Here is a 16,567-nt window from a genome sequence, read left to right as displayed (position 1 = left end):
AGCAGAACCTCGTTTGTTGGCGGATTATTGGCAATGGTTTCCTTCCTGCTTCCCAGGGCCAGTTTAACGGTGAAGCCTTCATCCAGATGGACTCGGAGACGGCCGCGTACCAGTCGGCCCAGCAGAAGCACCACAAGAACATGATGTTCGGCAAGAAGCAGCGCTACATCGAGGTGTTCCAGTGCTCCGGCGAGGACATGAACATGGTGCTGAACGGGGGCTTCCAGCAACCGGGCAGCCTCTCGAAACCGTCCCTGCTCTCACCGGGTATGTTACCGACAGCGGCCACACAGCCACCGACACAATCCCCGCAGACGCTCTCACTCTCCCAACTTTCGCTACCGATTCCGCCGCCGCTCGCCCTCTCGGTGCCGCCGCCCAGCCATCAGCTGCTGGCGCAGCAGCAAGCACAGTACATTGCGCAGCAGAACCTGCTCGCCCGGCAGGCGGCCGCCGCCGCCCAGCACCAGCAGCAACAGCAGCAACACCACCACCACCCGCACCACCACCACCATCACCACCAGGAGCAGTTGATGCTGCAAAACCTGGGCATGTACATGGGCGGGCCGGCGACCAGTGTTGCCACCTCGCTGAGCGTATCGCACGGCGCGGGCGGAGCAATGGCCGCTACACCGACCTACGTGACAGCGGGCGGAGGTGGTGGTGCTGCTACTGCTGCCCTTTCGTCCTCGGTGACGGGGGCCGCCAGTGCCGGTGGGCTGGCTGCCTACGGGCACAGCCCTGCCACAGCGGCAGGACTAGCAGCGGCCGGGCTGGGCGCTACTTCGGCAGCGTCCGGTGCCGCGGCAGCTGCCGGCGGTTTGCCGCCCCATCTGGCCGCCGCACATCCGGGCGCCCAGTACGCACCGCTCTACTTCATGCACCGCCACGCCGCCATGCTCGGCTCGAACGGCGGGGGCATACCGATGAGTTTGATGGCACCGTCCCATGCCGCGGCGGCAGCGGCACAGCATGCCGCCGCCTACAGCCAGCTGCATCACTTTGGTGCGGGCGGCCAGGTGGGTGCCGGTTCGGGTGCGTCCAGCTCGCTGGCGCACCACGGATCGGCCGCCCTGATGCACCATCCCTCGCAGCACCATGCGATGCAGGCGATGGCAGCGGCAGCCGCCTCGCAGTCGGCCGCCGCCGCCGCCGGCATGCTTCCGTCCAAGCGGTCGTACGACAGCGCGTTCCGGGGCGACCAGTCGGCGCTGGGAAGCGGTGCCGGCAGCAAACGGCCGTTCCACGGTACGCCGGCGCAGGGGACGGCTGCTGCTGCGGCGGCGGCCGCTGCCGCTGCTGCACTGTACGCTCCCTACTACCATCCGCATATATGAGCGGATATAGAGGAGTACGTTGCGTGACACATTTTGCGATGTAAACTTCGCACAGCCTGGAAATATTCGCATCAGATGCACACAGACACAGGCAGCTTTACAATTTTGCTAGCGTTTTTTATATGAGATGTACAAGGATAGGCTCAAACTTATTGTGTCAGCTGACTTTTTTGACCCGTGGCCTGTGTCACCACCAGGGGTCCGGGAGGAGTGCCTTTACACACCACCACGCCGTACCATTTATTTTTTAAAACATACTTACCGTCACTGAAAGTACTTATATTGGTAAAATAATGAATTATCTACCAAGCGCGTTGAGTTGATTGTGTTGAAGAGTTTCGCGAAGACGACATGTGCTTGCTGCTGGTTGCCGGCTGTAGGTTGAGCCTTGTTTTTTGGCGGCTGTGTTTCCTTATTTCTTTCAATATACAACAGGACAATAATTTTCTTCACTCCCCAACGAGCACTCATTATGTTCCTCTCTTTTGTGTGTGTGTGTGCGCTCGTCCCCACCGTTCCTTTTCTGTTGTTGTACCCTCTTTTTTCTCTCTTCACTTTAACGCCCAATTTCATTTCCATTTCTGTTTCTGGTATTTCTTTGCCCGTTTCGTTTGCTCTTCTTAAATTGCTTGTTACCTTTTAAGGAAAGATGTTTGGAATGTATGGAAATGGTGGGAGGATGATGGTTTTTTTCGGTGACAAGGGCGATGCGCTGGTGTGTGTGTGTAGAGAAAGAGAGAGAGCGTATGTAAGCGTTGAGGAAGCTTTCCTTTTTATACTTTATCCCCACAAAAGGGGAACCGATTCACCCGAATATCCCATCTTTCCTTTCCTTTACACAATCACACGTACACTCCATCCACTAAAGGACGCATTGAATAGATTTATAAGTACGACCACACATACCTTCTTCACACTCTTGATCTTCCCTCCATCCTTGCTCTCCCAAACACACACACACACACAAACACAACAAAATCGGGACTGCAATATAGAGACCGTGTTCTGTAAAGTACTCTAATAGGCTAATCGCATTGTGTATTTGTGAGCCGTGGTGTGGTGTGCGTTATAAACATGTGTTGGTAGCGAAACGGCTGGGAAAGATAGCGGAGATGAGCAGGAGGAGGAGGAGGATGATGCGATGGGATGATGATGGGTAGGAGAAAATTCAAACGGTGTTGGGTCGTGGCAGTTTGCGTACCACCAGAGGAGTACGCGTTTTCTTTTTCTGTTTAACATTACCACCTCTTACCAACCACTCCCTCCCCCCACCCCCACTGTATGTGTGCGTTTATGTTTGTTGTGTGTGTGTATGTAGCGGGAGGAAAGCGGTACACGATCGATCACACTATTATAGAGCAATGTGTAAAACAAATAATGGGCTTTTTTTTAGTAGTAAGCTGCAGGAGTAGGAGCAGGAGCTTCTTAAAACCAGACAAAAAGGGAACGTCGTTGTGTGTAATGTGTAGTGTATGTAGTATGCAAGTATGGGGACGGCCCGGGTTCGGTCGCTCTTGTTCGACGGAGGAAGGAGGGAGGTGTGTTTGTGCATCTCTGCTGACTCTTAATCCATGCTCACAGTCCGTTCCGCTTTGTTTAACATTTAATGGAAAAACAAGCACAAACAGTTAATTATTTTCCTTAATTCATTTGCGGTGCAAAGTTAACAAGTGTTTTTGGAACATTTATTCTAAATTTTGCAATTACTTTCCATGTTTAACGTACCATTCCCGTAAAGAATTATTTGGCGTGACGCTTCTTTCGTTCCATAAAGCTGTAAGAAGAAGGACAGAGTATATAACTGCATTACGCTGTGATCGCTTTCCACACCTTTCTTAATATGTTCCAAAACGGGGAATTGGGTGTGTGGCACCCAATCAAATAACTCATTGTCCCTGAAACAAAACAAGCAAAACAGCTACAGCAACAAACAAAAAAGATGTCGACAAGAAGGTGTAGTAGTAGTAGTGCTAGCAATCATAATCATAATTTTAATAATAATACATTCCATTAATCGTAAACAAGCGCGGGGGAGCGATCGCGCGCGCGCGCGTCCAGAAAGAGGCAGATGGAAGGGCTTGCAAAATGATGATGATGGCAACTTGCGGATGGCATCCGTTATATATATACATTTTTTGTTTGTTTAATCATTTACTATTCATATATCATATGTTATAGCAACTAACAACGCACACACCACGTGCAGGTTCGATTCCTTTCTTAAAACGTCCATTAGGCATGCTAATTTACTTCTGTTTTTTTTTTTGTTAGTGATTAAGTGAAACATTTTTAAAAACTCGATTTACACACAACACCTTATATCCCCCCCGGAAGGCAAACTTATCTGTTGTTGTACTTTTAGTGTAACACCTGGCTATAACTATAATAGTTAAAATATTATTTAGTATGGTAGCTTTTATCGGCAATTATCATTCAATTGAGTGTATGTATGTATGTGTGTGTGAGTGTGCTGGATTCCATGTTTAAAAAAATGGTTTCATTGTTTGTTGCAATAGTGGTTTGATGTTGTTTTTTTTTAAATTAATTTATAAATGATTCAAAAAAAAAAAGATGAAAAGTCGATGTAATAGGAATCCGAGGAGAGGTTTGTTCTTTTGGTAATTGGATGAGGACATAGGCGCTTCTTCTCGGTTCATAACATTATTTGATGATTTTTGTTTAGCACTTTCACTTTAATATGCCTAACTTTAAATGTTTCATTTTAGCAATATAAATCCTTTTTTTTACTTACCACAAAACGAAGCAACAGTTATTAGCACACAATTGCTCGGGATATGCTATAAATGCTAATAGAAACACGGGTAATATCGTCGTTCTAAACGGGTCGGTTTTCCGTCATGCACACATACATACAATCACACCAACACACACACACACTGAGCTTAATCAAACACCTATTCACGGCTAAAAAAGCGAATAAGGGAAAAGGTATTGAAGCAAAGGAAAATCTAAATCAAGTGCACGAAAACGCTAAAACAAACAAAACAGGTCAAGAAAGGTAATATCTGCTAGCAATTATTATAAAACAGTGGCTCACTCATGTGCGGAAAATAGACGGAAATAATTTAATATATATATACATATACAAACATGGTGGTAACCGCGTTGAGATGATGGAATACACACGATTAATATAGCGTATCTCTCTCTATCTCTCTCTTTAGGCTTAAGATCATCGACAATAATATAAGCGAGATTTTGTTTCTTACCTTTATTTGTCTGGTAACAGCTCCCTAATGGTCGTTTTTGATGAACTCTTCGTTACTACCATTTAATTGTAGGCTTTACTTCTTTCTTTCCCTTTTCTTCTCTGTTTTTTTTCCATTTCTCTTGTATTTTTCCACCTTCATCTCTCAATTCGGGTTACGTTCTCTTATTGTTAAGCATATTCATGTGTTACACACACGGTACGTGTTTGGTGTCTGGGATCGTTTTATTTGTAGTTATTTATATATTGTTTTAGTTTACAATTATATTATTGGTGAAGCTAGCTCTATTTGGTTTGTGTTGGGTATTGGGTTTCAAATGTTGCATTCATTTATTGCGATTTCATTTACCATTTTTGTGTCTTTCTGAAAGCTCCAAATTTGATTTATTTCTTAATTGTTTTTTATTGCTTTTGAGCTTTCCGTAGTATGTTTTAGGAAAATTATCCTTTATTGAATGATATTTTTGTGTCCTTGTTTTTCATGCTACAAACAAATCGATCACTTTCTTTCGCACATGAATATGTTTAGATATTAGGAGCAACAACCTTCGAATCGGTTGAGATCGTTTCATGTCAAATTTTCTTCTCTTCCTTTTCTATGTTTTTATTTTGTTTACTTCCCTGGTAGGGTTTGTTTTGTCCGAAACTGTTGTTGGATGTTTAATATTCGTGTTTCTTTTCTCTTGCTGCTTTCTCTATCGTCCTTGTTTACCACTTTAACTACTAGCTCTCTGGCTGGCTTTAATCTTTTGGCTGTCTCTCGTGAGGGTTCGCTGGTTGGTTGTGTCGTCCTGTACGATGAAAGAATTAAGCTAAGCTGCGGCACAACAATAACCCACGGTTTAACACACACGGTTCCACACACACATCTACACCCAAATTTTGTGCAAATTTTGAGCCATTAAATTTCAATTCTAAAGCATCGTTTAGGGAGGTAACGCTTCGAAACGAGCTTGACGTTAGGCTTTTTAAAAATGGATACAGCACGCTAACTTTCTTTAGTATCTCTTTTGAACGGCCTATATTGTAGAGTTTTGTAGTTCATGGTTGAAAAAATATGTCAAAATGCATGGCCAATTAATGATGCCGGGTGTGCGTGGATGTGTTTTACGATGTGTCTATGTTGTGTTTCTTTTCACCAATGTTTTCTTTTCTATGCTGTCACGGTGTGCTCTCTCTTACGGTGCTCATTTGTATACGTCTTTTAGCTCCACTAGTACGCTTCAAATGCGGTTGGTGCTGTCGGCTGTGCGCTCGATCGTGTTGTCCAGCGCACGCGGCGTGACGCAGGACCTCTTACTAAGCAAACAACCGCGGTGGATAATATATGGGGTCTGGTGTATGGGTACCATCAACGCTCTAGACTCTTGTGTAATAAAATTAAAACAAAAGCACGCATTTCATACAACGCCAAACAACCAAACATGTGTGAAACACGACGCTGGGCTGTGTTGGAAGGTAGTAGTAGTGGTGCCGCCAGGTGTAACGGCTGGTTTGGCTGTGTGTAACATAACATCGCAACGTCATGTGGATGTCTGCTCTAACCCCCTTATCCACCTTGCGGGAAAAGGACCCTGTAGGTCGTTCATCTGCACTGCCGTGAGCTCGCTGTGGTGTTATCGATCGCAATGCTGGTGGAGATTACTGTGTAGTGTTTTGTCACGTCCTGCTCATCTGCTAGGGAAGCTACGAGATCCTTTCTATATGTCCCCTCTAATCTGCGATCGGCGATCGGGGTTTTCTCATAGTCCTTCTCTGTCTGTGTGTGTGTGCGTGGTGTCCGGATGACGTAGCTGGCTGGAAGGATGATAGTGTAAAAAAGCGCGCACACACACAGACACAAATACATGCCTGTATACTGTAGCAAAAGCTCTCCATCCAACAACCGGCATCTTACCCATTTGGTGGACGGCGAACCTGTTCTTGTTGTTGTCGTTGTCGTTGATGTGATCGTTGCCTCTCGTGGTCGTGGGCCTCTCACTCTCTCTCTGTCTGGGCTAGTGCTGCACTAGTGGAAAATGCTGCTGTTGGCGTGCTATAATTACTACCCCCTTTTACCTTACATATTATTCGTTGGTGGTTTTGTGGTGGGTACACAACACTGTGTTGAGACGGAGCCGGGGCATTACTTAAGCTCATTAAAAAGCAAAACAAAAAAATGGTAATCATATCTCCTCCCCCTTTATTTTGCATTTCTTATACGGTGAGTGTTACGAAATCAGTTTATTTTATATGTTAATTTAGTTGTTTTCCATCGCTAACCCATCTCTGTCACACCACTTGTCTGTTAATTTTTTTCATTTTTTTGTTATTTTATTTGGCTTACTAACATTTGCTTTCTTTTGGCGTATTTTATTGTTTGTCTTAAGTTTTTTTCATTTTTCTTTTGTTTAGTTTCATGTTTAGCACCAATTTTATGCCGTTTGCGTATTTCTTACATTTGTTTTTGTTGCTATCTTTTTCGTTGTTGTATCTTAAGGCATGTGTTCTATGTTTTATTTTTTTTTCTTTCTAAATTTTATGTTTTGTGTTGTAGTTATTCGGACATTTCAGTTTGCGTCAACTTTGGACATTTTAGTTACCAAAACTTTGGTTGCGAGATATTAAATTATAAAATTAGGCTGATAAATAATGGTAACAAATAGCAAAACTTCATGAAATAATGGTCGACCTAATCGTACACATAAAAAAACACTAACTCGGTGCTTATTAACCAATAAAAAGGAAGAAGACCAAAGCAGAAAGTAACAATCGATCATGCAAATGTTAGCAGAATCAGCTGCTGCTAGACCAGTAAATGACGACAATATCGACCAATCCTTTGCCGACCAATTACAGTATAGTTTTTCGTCTTCTCTGTTTCCTGTTTTATGATTTTGTTAGATTTTATTCTGTTACCCTTTAAGTTTTCCCGTTTGTTTATTTTCTTTCCCGTAACACACGTTTGTTAACGTTTAGCATTACGTTAGTGTGATAGTTACCGTGCAAGAGCCCCATTTAACGTATGGCCAAATGTTTGTTTCTCGTTCTCCCGCCAGGCGGTACAATCGTAGGCGCACCGTTCGGCGGTTACGCTCCGTTCGGCCATCCGCCGTCAGCAGTGCTGCCGCCGCCCAGGCACGCCGCCTTCTACCCGCAACCGATTCTCTACTGGGGCTACCCGAGCCCGCCGGTTTCGCCTACGACGTACTACAGTGCGGCCCCGCCCGGTGCGCCGCACCATCTCGGACCACCGCCGGGCCATCAAGCGGCAGGCATTCCCGCCCACAGTCACGCACAGCCTACAATGGTAGGTGTTTTGCGTTGAAATGTGCAATAATAAATAATAAAAAGAGAGACTCATTTTCATTTTCTCTTCTCATTTTCACGGTCAGCTTGCGCTCAGCCCCGATCAGCGAAGCCCGCAGCGGAGCGCTAATCAAACCGTTTCGCTCGTAACACTGCCCCCGAGAGCGGCCGCGGGCACTGCGGGCAGCCCTTCCAGCGGTGAATCGTCCTCATCCTCTCCACCGCTGCTGTCGCCCACCGGCTCCTCCATTGCCACGTCGGGCGGCGGCTGCTCCAGCTCCGGCTCGGTGACGAGCGTGTCGTCTGGCACGGCTCAGCGGCACGGCGCCGGCACGATCCGCACTTCACCACCGCCAACCACTCCGCTACTCAGCCTACCGCTTGCCGCGTCTCAGCCGCTAGCGATCCCAGCGGCGGTCACTACCCCGACAGCTGGTGGGCTTGCCGGTGCGTACCCCGGCTCACAGCTCTCCCCGATACAAGCGATGGCACCGCCGCCACCACCGTCGGTTCACTTTCCGCACGCTTCCCTGATGGGAACGGCCAGTCCGCCGGGCACTGCCGCCGGTACGGCATTCTACGACCCCCATCCGCACCTATCCCACCACCACCATCATCCTTCCCACCATCACCATCATCATCACCATCATCATCCGCACCATGCGCCCCATCTGACGCACCATCATCATGATAAGCTGGTAACGACGGCTCCCAGCATTCTGACACCATCGCTCATCCCGAACCAGTACGTGGAGCTGTTTATAGTTTAAGTATTGGCAGGGCAATAACATTCCTACTCGAACTCGAAACAAACTACCTACAACAACAACAAAATGCAGCAAAAACCATTCCGGTTGGTTGAAGACGCGTTAAGAGGACGCGCACATAGCAATGTTAGATTTTATTCGCATTACTCGAAGAGACGTCGCAAAACAACGGATGTCGTTAATGTTTTTGATCGGCGCTGCGAGAAAAGAATCGGCTTTACAACCCGTTTATTAGAATATAAACCGAGAGAGATACACCTATATTGCTTTCGGCCAATGTGCAGCGGAGTTGTAAAGGCGCTTCATTCCCTTCGAGCAGCTCGATCATTATCCTAACCAAGACAAGCAAATCAAAGTTAGTAAGGTAAGCTTAGTGAGGACAACTGTCCCTGTAGGGTGTACATTTTAAGCTAGAATCTGAAGAGAGGGACACAAAACACAGAGACAACCGTGTCAACCGAGTACTCTACCAGACAGTCGTTATATACAAAACAAAAGAGCTGTATTTAATTCCTAAAGATGCGGGTGCATCAACTGCAACAGCACCTGCAACCAATTGCTCAGTACCGACGCTCAATGCTAGGGAGAATGAATTAGAGGAAAACAGAAGGCTGATTGGGTGTTTGAGACGTGAATAGTAGAAATTTGAAAAGGGGAATCGCGATATATTATATTGCACATGGTGCAATAATGAGGACAGCTTTGCTGGAAAGGAATGCTAACCATATCGCGTGAGATGTGTAAAGGAAATGCCGTGTTCGGCCAAGGGCTGAACGGATCAGATATTTTGTAATTTATTTGTTAATGTTTTTTTTTCTTCCTTTCGTCATGTGTGTTTTGTGCGTTTGTGTTATTTTTGAAATCTTTTTTTTATCGAGAGTATATATGTTTATTTTTAGTTTGTTGTCTAGGTTGTTCCATATTACCATTTGTTAGAAAATGTTGCCTTTTCCCACGTCCCCATTACCACCATTCCGCTTGAACGTTGTTATATTCGTCATGTTTATTGTTCTTCCTATTCTCATTTGTCACATGCGTAACCGTATTTAATCTGCCTAGAGCTACCCATTGGGATATTATCACACACATAAAGAAAGCTAAGACGAAACGTTGTATGCGAGATAGTACCGACAGCTCTTGTTAGCGTGTTAAAAGAAGATATTGAGTTTTTGTTGTAGCGTACTGCAAAACTTCACTTTTACGAACAAACCACAAAGTTTTCATGTGTTGCAAGTTGGATAATGTTGTGTGGTGAAGGCAAAGTAGAGCCTTGTTTTTATCATACCATGTTGACCAATTTCAAGGAGCCTTCTTTTTCGTGTTATTGGCTCCAGAGTTGTTAGTTGGCGTAGAAACAACAACCCCTTTAGCGTTGTTCATTAGATTATATTCAGTGCAATCAGCGATCGACCGACCAGCGATCGAGCTCGTGTTACTTACCAAGCACCAAGTTGCGTATGAGTTAATGATATTTTCCACCTCCCCACAACGAGTGTGGTGTGTTGTAATGTATAAATGTAGTTATTATTTTTCAATTTTTATCATCATTTTGTAAAAAAAAATCAACAAAAAACCAACTCACGTTTACAAGCGTTATCTTCCAATCGTTCCTTTTGTAAACGAGAACGGTAGTCAGCACCATCCTAAGCGAATGGCAACGAGAGAGCATTTATCGATATTGTTAGCCAACTTGTTTTGCCCTTACTTAAATGTTATCACTTTACCATCAAAGCGCACGATATACTGCCGGCACGATAGATATGGCACGCTGGCCGATGGATAGTTAAAAACTTAAAAAAAAACAGCAGGAATATGCTGCCGCTGCAGTCTCTGAACAATCTCTACCTTTTTGTAATCATTTGCTCAATTCAAGTTCCAGAGGTGGTATCGAGTTTCTGCGGCATTCTGCTGCAATAAGCAATAATGGGGGAAGCCATTTGAATGGGGAGCAAAAGAGAGAACGAGAGAATGAAATAATAAAAAAATAACCCGAAACCAATATAATCCTTGCGTGATAAGCAGAAACGATTAGGATTTCAAAGTGTTCAAAATGAAGAATGTTAGGTAGGGATGCAAAATGGCTCGATGCGTTAGGCAAGATCAGTAGAAGACGAAGAAGAAAAAACACACGTAGGATCGGGCTTCAATGTGCATTCCATAGATTAGGCGACTATTTAGTTGAAAATTTCAATAAACTAACCATTGCAAAGTAAATTGAGAGTTTTGAGTTGATTTGGAAAATTTGGGACAATTTTGTTGTTGATAATATCACATATCAATGCTATCTGAGACTTTTTGACGAAACATTGGAATATGCAGTCCTGTGTATCAATCTGTGCCTATTCCACATAATTTCACATTAAGTCTCTTTTCTGGTATCATTTGATAATTTATTTGGATGAGCGATTCTTTCTCCATAAATAAATCATGGATTGAAATATTGCTTCTTGGCGTAATCAGCATTCGCATAGATCTATTCAATTTTGTTGCCGAGGTAAGCTGTTCATCGCATTATGTATTTTAGGACTTTTTGATGGCTCTTTCTATGATTTGCTTATAACCTTCATGGTTCAGATTTGGTAGTTGGAATTGTAATTTGCCTATCAAAACCAATTCAGCTAGCTTTATGCCATTCGAATTCTTGAATCTAATGTAATAACGCGCAGGGAATCTGAAATGAAATTTGTTTAATTTTTTTCTGTTTGAGCCACTTAAACGCTTGTTAACACGTTGAAAGCATGCCTGTTTTTGTTCAGCCTCGCTTTTAATTGAAAATGGGCTTTTAGTTACGTTTGTTTTAGCTCTCTGACAATGAATTTCCTCTCCGTGCAGAATCTACATAGGGCAATCCGAATTAATATTTTGAGCCATGACAACTTCTGCTAAATGCGCTTTGACATATCGATTCCAATTCGATCTACCAAATCTAATAGCACCATTAAAAAACAAAATATACAATTGACTTAAAATTACAGGGGTGTTTTACATAAAAATCTGAGATATGCGCTAAATCGCTCGATTATACTATTCACTAGGGAAATTCCATTGAATCGTACATAAAAATGGAACTTAAACTCACCCATATTGCCAAGTTCTGAAGACAACATTCTTACTTTTATCGCAAAACCGGAAAAGAACAGCAACCTGAATTACAAATCTAAACCGCTCCCGTTAAGCATCACTATCGGGCTTAGTTTGCTATTTGGGAATGTCCATTTTTGCTCTTTGGTTCAGTTGTTTACCTTTTGAACTCCTGAACCCCACCGCCTAGTAAACACGGCCAGAACTGTCAAACAGCCGATTTGCCGATTTTCGTACGTCCAGATTGACAAAACTTTTGCTGTTTTGTATTTCGTGCTGACTCGAAATGATATTTTAGTGTTTTACTCACTTTCCTGCGTGCCAATAGTTAGTGCAGTGTAGATACTTAACGTTAAGGCTGTCTTGTGTGTGTGTGCGTGTGCTTTGTGTGGGGCCTGTTGAGTGGCAAATCATTGTGCTGTGTTTTGTTGTTGGCTGTGAATAGGACGGGGAAAGAAATGGAAAACATTGCAAACATGGATACGCTCTGCCGCGTCTGCTCCAGTGCTGGTTCGCACAGCATTTTCGGCCGCATACCGGCCTACTGCCACGAGCACTATCGCGAGTACGCCCGCTGGAAGCAGCCCATCTTTATGCTGATTGCTGAGGTGACTGGCGTTGAGGTAGGGACGCGATGATTGTTTACGTCCGCATATGAATTGACGCGAATAATTGAGACCCATCTTTGCATTTTAGATTACGGAAAACGATGGCCTACCGAAGCGCATCTGCGTGCTGTGCATTTCGTACCTCAAGCACGCGTACACCTTCCGGCGGCAAGCGATCGACAACATTGCGGGACTGCTGACGGCCAAGTACCTATCGAATCTCCGGCCGGAAAGCAAAAAGTCCGCCCTGGACAGTGAGCAGCAGCATGTGATAGGCCGGGACGACATCATACCGACCGGCGACGGTACGGGCTACCGCTCGGTCAACCTTGCCAACGCGCCCAGTACGCGCAGCGCGGCGAAACAAACCACCAAAAAGCCCCCGGCCATGATGCATCGGTTCGTGGCCAAACCACCGAACAACAATGCGGAGGAGGAGCTGGACAATGTGTTCGGCGAGCTGGACGAACCTACGAGCAGCGGGCTGTTCGGGTACCGGGAGAAGGAGTTCATCGAGGACGACGTGATGGAGCTGGACGGGTTGCAGGAGCACGGCGTCACATTTACGCTGCCGGAGGACTACAAGGAGAAGAAATGCTTCGCCTGCCGGAAGCGGTTCATGTTCTCGGAAACGTACTCGCAGCACCTGACCGAGTGTCTGCTGTACAAGCTGACCGAGGCGATCCGGGCCCTGTACCACATCATGTACCTGCGCGAGCAGAGCGCCATCTCGGCGTTTGAGTTTATCCGGCGGGCCGTGTTTACGGTGCGCAAGTGCTACAGGCTGGTACTGTCGTACGACGGTGAGCTGGACGAGGACGAGACGGCCGGCGAGCCGACGGACGGGCCGATGACGGACGACGGTGAGCCGGCAGTGTCCGCGATCGATGCGAAGGGGCACGACGGCTCACTGGGGGCATTTTTAACCCGTCAGACTTACGGAACGATCGAGCTCGATTCATTGAGCGACAGCGGGTCTGGCGGGTCGCCCAAGGACAAACCGTCGCTGGTGGACACGTTCCGCTTTGGGGCGGGCATGAACAACGCACTGTCGGTGGGGAGTGTGATGGGCACGCAGCCCATCATACTGCGCCCGCCGGACTCGTTCGTGTCGCACACGAACGTAGACATTATCAAGAACCGGCTGATCAAGTCGGGCGCCGAAGAGGTGAACGAGAGCAATGTGAACGATCGCTACAAAACGATCAAGTGCAAGCAGTGCGAGGCACGGTTCTGTACCATCTCGCATCTGGATGAGCACACGATCAAGGTACACCAGCGGCCGGTGAGGAACAATCCGTTTGGTTTGTAGGGAGTGGAAGTGTTATCGGGCTTTGACATAGGAGCTAGTAAGGCAACAACAGTGAGGGATAATGACTGAAACTCGAGTTTGGCAACGAATTTTGCAAAGCCCACCTTTTGCAGTACTTTTTTACCTTTCTAAAAGCATTCGCAAAGGAAGTGAAGGACAAAAGAAGCCTTTTATTTTTTTCTTATGCTTTTAAATTTGAATTTGACGATTTGTTTATGTTTATTTTTAACTTTTTAAACAAACTGACGCTGCCTAATGCCGGGTATTTAGCGCACTTGGCTTCATTCACGTTAGTTACCGGTGTATTAATTTAATTTCTGTCGAATTTCACATCACATTTATTGTCATTTTCGTTTCCGCTTGGTGGCCATAGTTTCGTTTTTTAGTTGTTGTCTTCCCCCCTTTTTTTCTCTCGCCTCACAAAGTAGTTTTTCTCCATTAAACTCATACTCAAAATAGACTGAATATCTTCTTATCATACGCATACGAGTCGTTCATTGTACATGCAGCATTGAAGGAAGGATGTAAGGGAACTGATACCATACCTTAGAAGGATAAAACATTACTCACTTAACAGGCACACACCGACACCGCACAAACTTAACACGAACGACGAATGGGAAGTTCAGGGAATTCCGGATGTAGTATCATTATTTAGCTAGGATATGGATGAGCAAGAGGAACGCTCTTGTGTGTAATTGAATTGAATCGAGTGGATTGATGATTGATGAGAAAAGTATTTAAAAATAATCCTATTAAAATAATTTTTCTAAACAAATTGATTTACCAATTTCGTCTATGATTAAAATATATTGAAAGAAATTTTATAAATTGCCAGCTTTAAAACATGTCTTTTCATTCAATTCAAAACCGTATTAAAATCTCCACTAAATGCTCTTTTAAAGAGGCATTTTTCGTTAGTGTTGCTTCAAAAAAAAGGATCCAAAACGGATCTTCTGGAATGGCATGTTGGATGGCGTGAAGCAAGCAACCAAATTCCACAACCAACCGCCGCACCAAACACGTCCAAACAGTTTCTAATTCACTGGCGAAACGCGTCAACGCCAATCGTTGTTTTGTGAGAGTGAAGTGACACACAAAAAAACCGATTCACCACACCATTGGACGCCACATCGAACCCGTGTCCCGTTGTGAGGAGAGTAGCGTAGTAGTAGTGGTGCCAACATTCTTCTGTGTCTTCCTACCATTATTCGCGTTTTTTTTTGTTAGTCGTAATTTAAATACACATAAAGACAAAAAAAAGCGAGCTAAAACAAGCGCTGCCTCCTGCGACCCATTTTGGGAACGCTCAACACAAAAAGGTTTTCTTTGTTTTATCCGGCTAGAACCTTTCCTCTCCCTTATTCGTTGTCTAGTATCTATTTTTTTTCTATGTGTTCTATTTTGTTACCTTTGCGTGTCCTTCGTCCTTCGGTATCCTTCGTCTTCTGATTATGGTAGGAAAATGAAATTTTAAAAGTTGCAATATTCACGCGTCGAGGGTGGCGCCTATGCTTCCGCTTTTCCGGGAATGTTACAATTAATTTGCCACTAGCATTTTGTTTATTTTATTGAGTGTTTTTTTTCTTCATTTGCTCTGTTTTAATAAGACCTTGAGCAAACTGTGTAGCTAAAATTAAAAGGACTCCTTTTTCATCTTAAATATATTAACTTTTTGGCATAGAGTCTTTAGGAAAAAAGGGAAATATTACAACACATTCATTTGAGCTAGTATGTGAAATCCTTACATAATGAAAATATAAATAAGAAGTCCCTAAATGTATTAGCAATCATATTGAACTACCTATTCGGGATAATCTGGTGATCTATTGGACCCTGTACGGTTCAATGGACGTACAGTTGTTTCGCTTACGGGTCATAACCCCTCTGTTATATGCACCGTAAGCTTGTCATAAAAAATAGAACAAACTAAACCTCAATGAAAAAACTTTGGAAATAAATATCGTCCATAAAAAAGTTTAAAAAACCCTATGAAACTAACGAACTTAATTAATGAAAAGATTAAAAACTGAAGAACTAATGGCTGGAAGTACTGTAGAAAACATGTTTTGAATAACTAATAAGATAAGGAAATTAAAGGACTGAAACTATCTTATAGGTGAACGCACTGCAGCACTATTGAGCTATTCAAATAATAACATTAATAAATAAAGCACTAATACACTTAAATACTACTGTATTTTTGACATATGTAAAATGCTTACTAACAAAAATGAAATAAAAATACTAAATAACTATTAAGCTTAATAATTGAAAAACTAAAGATATACTACTAGAACAAGAGAAGTAATAAATAAACGAATTTAACAACCAAAGAACTAAATAATTGAAGAACCGTAAGAACTAAAAAGCTAAAGGGCCAAAGAACTAAGGAACTAAAGAACTAAGGAACTAAGGAACTAAGCAACTAAGGAACTAAGGAACTAAAAAACTAAGGGACTAAGGAACTAAAGAGCTAAAGAGCTAAAGAGCTTAAGAGCTGCAGAACTAGAGAGCTAAAGAACTACAAAACTATAGAACTACACAACTAAAGAACTAAAGAGCTAAGGAACTAAGGAACTAAAGAATTGAAGAACTAAAGAGCTTAAGAGCGAAGTAACTAAAGAACTAAAGAACTAAAGAACTAAAGAACTAAAGAACTAAAGAACTAAAGAACTGAAGAGCTATAGAACTAAAGAACTAAGGAACTAAATAACTAAAGAATTGAAGAGCTAAAGAACTAAAGAACTAAAGAACTAGAGAACTGAAGAACTAAAGAACTAAAGGACTAGAGAACTAAAGAACTAAATTTAAAATTTAAAGCTCCTGCTTTACAATTCCTTGCTAACCCATTCCGGATGAAACTTTACCACACAGTAAAGAGAACATGCCAGCCAGCTGCATCCGGCACGGATGGGATGTTCCGTGTGCACATTTCTATTACC

At 43.8% G+C, this 16,567-nt stretch overlaps 2 protein-coding genes across 3 annotated transcripts in view; both read left to right on the top strand.

Moving 5' to 3' along the window:
• Positions 1-10,835, top strand: part of LOC120905027 (RNA-binding protein fusilli) — a 79,244-nt gene extending 68,409 nt beyond the window's left edge. The window contains exons 12-14 of one of the 2 annotated variants that reach the window (XM_040315646.1): positions 57-267; positions 7,605-7,855; positions 7,941-10,835. In XM_040315646.1, the coding sequence (XP_040171580.1) occupies positions 57-267; positions 7,605-7,855; positions 7,941-8,624 (1,146 nt within the window). In that variant the 3' untranslated portion in view covers positions 8,625-10,835. Of the gene's footprint in view, positions 1-56; positions 5,447-7,604; positions 7,856-7,940 lie in introns of those variants that run through there. The other variant, XM_040315645.1, reaches the window with a different exon arrangement.
• A 1,090-nt stretch (positions 10,836-11,925) lies between these two features.
• LOC120903900 lies at positions 11,926-14,404 on the top strand. Its single transcript, XM_040313567.1, has 2 exons — positions 11,926-12,325; positions 12,399-14,404. The coding sequence occupies exons 1-2, from the start codon at positions 12,161-12,163 to the stop codon at positions 13,620-13,622; spliced, it is 1,389 nt and encodes a 462-aa protein (XP_040169501.1). The 5' UTR covers positions 11,926-12,160; the 3' UTR covers positions 13,623-14,404.
• The last annotated feature ends 2,163 nt before the right edge of the window (positions 14,405-16,567 follow it).

Source organism: Anopheles arabiensis, chromosome 3, assembly GCF_016920715.1.
Source record: "Anopheles arabiensis isolate DONGOLA chromosome 3, AaraD3, whole genome shotgun sequence".
Taxonomy (NCBI): Eukaryota; Metazoa; Arthropoda; class Insecta; order Diptera; family Culicidae; genus Anopheles; species Anopheles arabiensis.
The sequence above is the reverse complement of the archived record's forward strand: the minus strand, read 5'-3'. Positions and strand labels throughout refer to the sequence as shown.

What these genes read in the sequence shown, in the direction of transcription:
- LOC120903900 (XM_040313567.1), top strand. Translation starts at nt 12,161, where the DNA reads ATGGAAAACATTGCAAACATGGATACGCTCTGCCGCGTCTGCTCCAGT. An exon ending in CTGAGGTGACTGGCGTTGAG is followed by an intron (nt 12,326 to 12,398) that starts GTAGGGACGCGA and finishes TTTGCATTTTAG; the next exon opens with ATTACGGAAAACGATGGCCT.